At 36.7% G+C, this 9,730-nt stretch overlaps 1 protein-coding gene across 1 annotated transcript; it reads right to left on the bottom strand.

Annotated features, from left to right (window-relative positions):
- Positions 1-1,844: 1,844 nt before the first annotated feature.
- On the bottom strand, positions 1,845-3,235 carry LOC717929 (uncharacterized). Its single transcript, XM_015152808.3, has 2 exons — positions 3,193-3,235; positions 1,845-2,476 (listed from the first exon to the last, which is right to left on the bottom strand). Exon 2 carries the CDS (start codon positions 2,455-2,457, stop codon positions 2,239-2,241), a length of 219 nt encoding a protein of 72 aa, XP_015008294.3. The 5' UTR covers positions 2,458-2,476; positions 3,193-3,235; the 3' UTR covers positions 1,845-2,238.
- Positions 3,236-9,730: the final 6,495 nt, after the last annotated feature.

Below are 9,730 nucleotides of genomic sequence, written 5' to 3'. Positions count from 1 at the left end.
ACTTGGTATATACCCAAAGGAATATAAATAATTCTATCATAAAGATTCATGAACATGTTATGTTCATTGCAGCACTATTCATAATAGCAAAGACAAGGAATCAAACTAAGTGCCCATTAGTGATAAATTACATAAAGAAAAAGTGTACATATACACCATGAAATACTACGCAGTCATAAGAAATCAGACTGTATGCTTTACAGGTTCGTGGATGGAGCTGAAGGCCATTATCCTTAAAAACTAATGCAGAAACAAATAACCAAATATGGCATGTTCTCACTTATAACAGCAAGTTAAATAATGAGAACACATGGACACATAGAGAGGAACAGCAGACAATGGGGCCTACCACAGGGTGGAGGTTATGGGGAAGAAAAGGATCAGGAAAAATAAGTAATGGTACTACAATTAATACCTGGGTGATGAAATAGCTTTATGACAAACCCCTGCGATACAAATTTAACTATATAACAAACCTGCACATGTACCCCTGAACTTAAAGTAAAAATTTAAAAAATAGCTGATGCCAAAGAGGATGCAAAGGAAAATGTCTTATATGCTCTTGGTGGGAATGTAAATTAGTACAGTCATTGTGGAAAACAGTAAGATTTCTCCAAAAAACCAAAAATAGATTTATCTTTCAATCCAGCAATCCAACTACTGTGTATCTATCCAAAGGAAAATAATTCAGATTATAAAAGGGATGCCTAAACTCCCATGGTTATTGCAGCACTATTCACAATAGCAAAGATGTGTAACCTAAGCATCCATTAACAAATGAATGGATGAAGAGAAGATTGTACATACAGGCAATGAAATACTATTCCATTGTAATAAAAAGAATGAAATACTGTCATTGGAAGCAACATAGATTCAACTGGAGGTCGTTATGTTAAGTAAAATAAATCAAGCAGAGAAAGACAAATATTACATGTTTTTACTCATATGTGGGAGCTACAAAAGTTGATCTATAAAGATAGAGAGTAGAATGATAGATACCAGAAGCCAGGAAGGGTGTTCAGGGATGGAGAATGAAAACACACTGGTTAATGAGCACAAACATACAGATATATAAAAGAAGTACGTTTTAACATCTGATAGCAGAGTACGGTGACTACAGTTTACAACAACATATTGTATTTTTCAAAATAGGTAGAAGAGAGGAAAGTAAATGTTTCCAACGAAGACAGAAATGATAAATGCTCAAGGTGATGAATGCCATAAAGTTCCTAATATCCTGACTTTATCATTACACATTTGATCCATGTAACAAAATATCACATGTACCCTAAAAATGTGTATAGGTATTAGGAATCAATAAAAAAAAAACAAAACAGAGTCTTCTTGTTTTCTACATTAGTTACAGCCAAGCCACTCTCTTGCTGGAACAAATATGGTGGTGATTGTAGTGGGGAGTGATGATGATGATGATGATGATGATGGTGGTGGTGGTGATAATGGTGGAAAAAATGATGATATCTTGCTGCAAATAAATTTCTATCAAAAGACAGCTAATTATGTGTCAGGCATTGCGCCAACAAAATTTCAGATACTAATTAAATTTTATGCCTTAAACTAGTTTGTTAGGTAAAAGTTATATTGCTCACTTTACAGTAAAGAGATTGACATTCAGAGAAGTTGAATAATATGTTCCTCAAATCAATTAAACACTAATTAAGGGAAAATGAAAGGGGTTTAAATAATACAGACATAATTGTTGGTATGACCCAAATTGTGAGATCCTTCCTGTGGATTAAAAAAACGTGGAAATAAACCCAAATGATTACATAATATTGCCAATAAAGCAGATTTGAAAAGAAACAAAAGATCCATTCACAAATGTATATGCATAGATACTTTATTCAGGGAGTGAAAGGAAAGTGACAACTGCACAGGTGGTAGAAGCTCATGCCCAGGCGACAGACAGACACAGGAAACATCAACAGAATTCTCCGATGGTTCCCATGGAGAGAGCTGCTGGTGTTTCTTCCAAAGCTCTGGGAACCGGCACTGCTGAGGACTTCCTTTCTAAGTCTCCACCTGGACAGTGGCAGTATGGCAGCCTCAGAAAGGAAACATTTTGCTATCAAGGGTCATCATGGGCAGATCATAGGCTAAGGGGAAAGAAGTTTCCTGTGTATCCCTTGATGGCTTTGATGAGAAGATGCAGGTGAAGCTGTGGAACGACGTGAGCCAAATATCCTTATCCTTTCATGCTCCTGATGAATCCTGAAGCTGTTACTTGCTCTTGGGTGGACACTTTGGCTGGCAGGGTGGGGAAGGTGGCACAGGAGGATATTTCTGCTGGCACTGCTGAGGTGGGCAGGGCTCTGGACACTTTGGTGGTGGGCAGGGCTCAGGGCACTTCGGGGGTGGACATGGCTCTGGGCACTTTGGCGTGGGGCACACAGGAGGTGGCTGGCAGGGCTGCTTGCACTGCTGCTGTTGGTAAGACATCCTGCTGGAGTCTCAGAATCTGAAAGAAATGATACAACAGTGTTCACGGGAAAGGAATCCTCCAGAGAGAGACGGCAAAACTTACGTATTACCGTGGTATCTTATTTCTCCAATCTCCAAAACTTTATTTAAACTCTTAGCTCCCTTTTCATGACTTCCTGTCTTCTCCTTTCCACTTTAGCAAGTTGCTTCATCGGCCCTAGGAAATCCTGCCTTTCCTCATACAATTTCTCCAAAGAAAACATCCCTGTAAGATGTAAGAAGCAAGCATGTTTTTCCATGAAAATAACATCTTCAGGAATGGCAGTCACAAGTTCAAACCCCCTGGGCAATCTCACAAGCTATTCCTATCATCATTATCTGTTGTAAAGCACCGGTGGGTTGACTTGGGCACAGAGTAAGGACTGTTCAGGAAGGAGTGCAGGCTCTCACACCTGCTAAGACACAACCCTTTGAAAAGGACACCAGGAAAATATGGAAAAGAGAAAAATACTTCATCCCTTTCTTCAAACAAAGGCTTTCCTATTAACTTCTCTGTTCATATGGACATATAACTGTGCATTTTTTTAAAAGCAATATAAAACACTGCATCATGTAGTCTAATCCTGTAGTTCCATTCACTAAGTACCATCAAACCTATGACCATAGGTTTGGATCTGCCAAACTTGCCGTATTCAGATTACATTCAACATTTCAGGGCACAAAGAACAGAGGAACTCAAGGAAGCAGACTCACCAGGTTCTCCAAAGCAGATCGGTGCTCAAGTACCAGGAGTTTAGGAGTTGTAGAGCACAGAACCTCTTTATAGGGCCTGCTACCCCACCCAGCAGGAAGGGGAACTACCTAAAACTGGGCTGGTCCAGCAATGTCCCAACTGAAATGCAAATTTATCCATTACTGGCATGACAGGGATTCTCAAATTGGTAAATATCCTGTTCTGGCATCTCTCCACTGGATTAAGTGCTCCTGACTCATGGAGGCTCTGCCTTAGATCTCAATTTCAGTGACTTATGGCAAAGAGGGACTTGGGAGATTCTCTAACTGGTGGTCAAGGGCTCTCTTTCCTGACTGGGGGCAGTGAATGCTTCCTGTCTAACATTCCCTAAATCATAAAACTTCCTGCCCTGATCCACTGTAACTGAATGCCATATTGTTGTACATGAACCCATCTCCACCTGGGTTTTCCTCGTACAATTTGCCAATGTGCTAGAAGGACGGACAGACTTAACAAAGACCTGAGTTCTGGCCCCAGATTTTTTTGCTAAGTTGTATGACCACAGCCAGGTCAACCCTCCTCCCTGGAATTGTAAACAGAGGAGCATCATACCTACCTCTGGTTTTGAAGGCACTGACCATATCTTGCCTTCTGTTGACCCTGATCAAGCCTGAAATTTTCTGCTCCACCTCTATCTTTCTCTCACAGAACCCCAGATTTTACGTATATTCCTTTCCTCTTTGAGGGCTGTCTTCTGCAACCCTCAAAGGGGCACTTGTGTCCCAGGATAGATACCAGAGTGAGATCCAGTCTCTCCAGTACGTTTACCACTGCTGCCATCAAGGACTTGTACTAGAGCCTTTTCATTTGTAAAACTGTACTTTTATTCACCACATTAAGGAAATGGAGAAAAGGGAAACAAGGTTACAAGCATTCATTTTAAATATTTGTATTGAACCATGCCTGTATGTTTCCCTGTGAACATCCTATAGAGAGCAAGATGCATAGACTCACAGTATGTGATGTAAATAATTAGAAGTTTTCCACAATAGAGGTCAGAGCACTTAACGTCTGAAATCAAGGGGAAAACATAAACAAAGTGTGATCCTATGTGTTTGCTTTCTCTACAGGTTTTAGTGTTTGAAAGACAGTATTATTTTATTTGTTTGTATGTTCTTCCATTGTCTTTTCCCAAAGCCCTCCAGCCCCACAACTTGCTAGATTATCAACTCACATCCCAATGTATACCTCTCATCTGACCTTTTTATCATTGTTCACTCAATACAAATGTTATTCATGTGAATGTCTTTCACATCTTTTTAAAACTCTTCCTGTAATCAATGGGACTTACTAAACATTGTATATTAAACATTTAAAATAATGTTGCTGGAGCTTTCTCATCTGGGCCAATGATCAGGAAGCTTTCCAAGAATGTGGTTTTATAATTGAAGAAGAAGAAGGAAGAGGAAGATAAGGAAAAAGAGGAAGAAGAGTGACTCAAATTCTTTGGAGCACTCACCAGCTATCCTCCAGATAGAGCAAGAGCACTGAATCAACCCAGCATCACATCCCTCAGTTAAGCACGTTAGGTTTCCAGATCTGCAATTGCTCCAGTCTATGAAGAAGGGCTTTTGGCCAAGATCTCCACTGGCCAGATGCTACAGAAATAGAACTGTCATGTCAGCACCTTTGCGCCAGGTGTTTACAAATAGTGTTCTCACCAAATACTTCCTATAGACCATTACACATGCCAAGCACAGTGGGTGAAGTAAACAGACTTCTCTCAATAGGTCCCCTACTCCTCCCCAGAGCCTCACATCACACCTACAACACAAATCCTTAGAGAAACGTCTGATTTCTGACATGAAAAATTGGAGAATTCTCTGCCAAATGAGATCACTGTGTGAGATAATACAGTTTGGGTCACTCCCTGAGACTGCTCTTCTGAGGACACCCCACTCAAACAGGCTGCTTATGGCAGCAGTGCAGGCACCAGAGTGGCAGCAGCCCTAGTGCCCCCAGCATCTCAGATAGGCTCACTTTACAAGTTGAGGTGGCGAACTGGAAACTCACAGTTCCCCACAGACCAGCTACATGAAGAGCGACCACAACATGAAGAAGGGCAGCTACCAGTCACAGCTTCCCCTAGTTATGACATCCAGGCCCTGAGACATAGAGCGAGGTATACTTCACACACGCACACACACAAACACATACACACACACTCACACCCACAGACCATGTGTCTTTATCTGTCATCTATCTACATGTGTAAAGAGGTTAGCTTTATGTTCTTTAAGAGTCTAATAGCTTTAGGTTCATTCCTATTACTTCTACTTCATAATTTTTAGGGGATCATTAAGTATGAATTATTAGTACTTAAAATGACAGGAAAGAACAAATAACTTTAACATTTTCTGAATCAGACAGTATATTTGAATTTTATTAATTATATATTCACTCATTTGTGTTTGTGTATGTTTATAATGCTATGAAGTTTACGTCACGTACATAGTGTTCGCTAACTACTACTACAATCGAGATACACAAGTATTCCATTTCCACAAGGCTTCTCTGCTCCCCACTTATAGTCATAACCACCCCTCCCTTCCCAAATACTTACCTCTGGTAAATATTACTCTTTTATCCATCTCCGTGATTTCATTATTTTAAGAATATTTGAGTGAATTTATACATCACGTAACCTTTTGAGAACTGCTCTTTTTTTCACATAATATAATGTCATGGCAGTCCATTCACTTTGTGCAAACACTTTTAATTTTGTCTAATACTTGATTCAACATTTTATCTCACATTTCAATACTATACATTCCACTAAACAAAATAGTACTGGCAAATAAAATTTTAAAATTAAATAGAAAAATATTAAAAAACAGAAATTATGGGAAAATATAATTGATATGTTCAGAGATATGCTAACTGCAACTCCACATGCATATCACATATCTGCCTTCTGCTTTTATTTCTGAATGAAAGGCTAAGCCTCCATTGTCCTTCCATGCTGAATCTGATAAATTACAGAACATACATATCATAGAATAGTGAAGATCATTAAATTGGATGTTTTGGAAGATTATTTAATATAATTTAAAATATTCTAATTGTACGAAAAACATATGTAAAGCATGACAGCATTTTCATCAACATTATTAAAAGGTAGGAAACATATGAAACAATATATTAAATGTTATTAATATATGGCTGGTGAAATTACAGATGATGTTTATTTTCTTGTTTTACTTTTCAGAATATTCTCCAAATGTTACCTATTATTGAGGAAGGAATCTTAAAATTCTGCTTTGAAAAGCTGACAAGAGACAAGCCTGTCCATTGCTCAATTAGTGAGATAATGGTCTTTTTTCTTTTTAGCATTTTTGGTCAGAGATCAAGGGTGGGGCTGGATGCAAGTAGCAGTGTTATAGCTCTACATTTGATCACATCCCTTCTAAAATCTCTCTTGAAGAAAACCCCAATAATATCCCCCGTCCTCATAGCAGTGACATATGTACACAGAAGCCACAGACACCCAATAGCCATATGTATGTGTAAAAAAGTTCACCAAAATTGGTCGATCTTCTTAGGGTAAAAAAACAATCAGGAAAGAGTTTGTCTACTATCCAAGACCCAGACAGATAGAAATCATAAAATTGGCCATAATATGATGAAACTGGAAGTAATAGATGATGGGTAGATAGGTAATAAAGATAATAGAACATAGTGATAACAATAGTACCTACCACTAAATTGTCATGAGAAAAAAAATTAAATCAGAGACTGCATATAAAGTACTTAGCACAGGCTACAGATAGTACTCAAAATAGTAAAGAAACACATGGTTAATTAAACAGAGGCAAAACATAGATTTCAAGTTGTTTATGGTTAAGAAAGGTATTAACTTTCTCTTTCAGATTGTTTATATCATCCCTATTTTAAGTGTGTGCCAGAAGTTTTTAGGAAAAAGCAAATGAAAATATATGATTTGAACGAAGTGTGCAGAAATAATAAGATGGGCTTTTCTGCACATTTGTTCTTATGTATTAAAAATGAGAGTTAACCTAAGCAGAAACTTAGAACAAAGGATAGAAAAAAATGTTTTAATTTGTCCATGTTATTTGAGCTCTCTACGGACTTCCTCTCAATTCAGTTAGTACAAGAAAAAATAAATCTAAAAACAATAAATAGCAGTATGTTGATTTGTTGATTCACAAAATATTAACATGTATAGATATTTTTATCCTGTGTAAAAGTATATATAATGGTTTGTTCTGTGTGAAAAAAATATGTAATGTTATCTTCCATTTAGTCTACTGTTACTGTGGTTAGCTGTTTAGGACAATAAAAATATTGCTCATTTAAATATCACAAACTTCTGCTGGCAAATTACCTAAATTTTAGCTGAATCCTTATAAAAACCTGAATACCTCATTAGCACTAATCTTTCCAAAGCGTATAAACCTTATAAATTCTACTTTTATTTTCTCTTTATGTTAGACCTGAATATTTAAGAGCAAAATTTAAGAGCTATTAGTAATATAAAGTACTTCAGTATGCTTAGTGTTAATGAGATTAAGAAGGATATGTGGTAAATGATGGAATTAATCAGACACTTCTTGTAAGAATCTTTTCAACACAGTGAATGTGCATAGGCTGTGATCTCCCTCAAAAAAAAAGTCAAAAGGAAAACAAAGAAACACAAACAAAATTGTGAACAAAATTTGGAGAGAAAAGACTGTCTGAATTCTAACATAGGATGAGAGACCTGAAAATTATACTGTTAGTTGGAGAATGGTTAAATAAAATATAAACACTATAAAAAAATCCAAACTAACTTACAATCTTAAAAGATAAACATAATTTTATAATATGATCCCACAATAGCACATTCAAAAATTGATCTAGTACATTTTAAAATATCTCAACAAAAAATAATGTGCATTCAAATACTTACAGCAGCTTTAGTCATAATATCCACTACTTGTGATCTACCAAGATGTCCTTCAATAATTGAATCAATAAACTGTGGTACCTCACAACCAAGCAGTCGAATGCTGTGCAGTGATAACATGGAATGACGTGTCAAGACTCACAAAGACGTGGTGGAATTTGAAATGCAAACAGATACGTAAGAAGAGTCAGCCTCAAAGGCTGTAGGCCCATTTATGTGATTTCTGTAAAAGGCAAAATTACACTTCCAAAAAGTGCAACAGACTCCAAGTTCAATGAATTCGGTGGCACCCACCGTGACACACATTATAATCAAATTATCAAAAGAGATAATCTTGAAAGCAGTAAGAGGGAAGTGAACCATCATATCTAAGAAATCCTTAAGAAGTAGGTGACCAAATGCTCATCAGAAACCTTGGAGATCAAGAGGTAGTGGGATGACATATTTAAAGCCCTAAAAGAAACCACTTTCAACCTAGAATTCTATACACGGCAAAACTGTCCTTTAAAATGAAGGCAAAATTATGGCATTTCCAGAAATGAAAACTTGAGGCATTTCATTGGCCCTGGATTTTGTGTATGAGAAATTATAAAGAGAGATGCTCAGGTTGAAATAAAAGGATGCTGGAGAGAAACTATATGAAGGTATAAAAATCTCTGATAAATGACACTGGTATATAAAAGCCAACATTATTGAAATTTTAGCTTGTATCTCCACTTTTTACTTTCTACAAGGTTTAAAATGCAAATAAATACAATATAATTACAAGTCTAAGTTAGTGAACACACAATGTATAAAGAAGTAATTTGTGAACTCAGCATAAAAATAGGATAGGGCTGTATGAGTCAACTTTGCTTTTTTTTTTCCTTTTTGACAATCTCACTGCCTCACCCAGGGTGGAATGCGGTGGCATAATCTTGGCTCACTGCAACCTCCACCTCTGAGCTCAAGCAATTCTCTTGCCTCAGCCTCCTTAGTAGTGAAATTACAGGCATGTGCAACCACACCCAGGTAATTTTTGTATTTTTAGTAGAGACAGGGTTTCGCCATGTTGTCCAGGCGGGGTATGAGTCAACATTTTGATGCAATTGAAGTTAAATGAGTGTTATTTCAAATAGATTACTATAACTTTAGGATATTATATATTATCCCCATTGAAATCACAAAAATATTTTCGAGTATACACAAAAGATAAAAGGCAATAAACTAGTTTCACTACAAAAAATCAAATAAACATAAATCAGACAGTAATGAAAAACAAACATTATACAGAAAACAGTAAGTGCAGAAAGAAGACCTTCTTTATCAGTAATTACTTTAAATGTGAATGAATTAAATTCTCCCCACCAACACAAATTAGAATAAAGAATCAAAAAGAAAAAAGATTCAACTATTTTTTGTTTAAGAGAGTAACTTTACAGCTAAAGACACAAAGGAGGTGAAAGTAATAGGATGGAAAAAGATATTTCATGTAAATAGTAGCCAAAAGAGACCATAGGCGGCTACATTAACATCAGACACAATTAACTTTAAGATACTGTTGAGAACTGTTATAAGGACACATGTATTGATAGAGATTTATTCACCAAGAA

Source organism: Macaca mulatta, chromosome 1 (genome assembly GCF_049350105.2).
Source record: "Macaca mulatta isolate MMU2019108-1 chromosome 1, T2T-MMU8v2.0, whole genome shotgun sequence".
Classification (NCBI taxonomy): Eukaryota; Metazoa; Chordata; class Mammalia; order Primates; family Cercopithecidae; genus Macaca; species Macaca mulatta.
This window is presented reverse-complemented; position numbering and strand designations above follow the sequence as displayed.

Bases quoted from the DNA above. Each gene is read 5' to 3' on its own strand.
- LOC717929 (XM_015152808.3), bottom strand. From the start codon at position 2,457: ATGTCTTACCAACAGCAGCAGTGCAAGCAGCCCTGCCAGCCACCTCCT.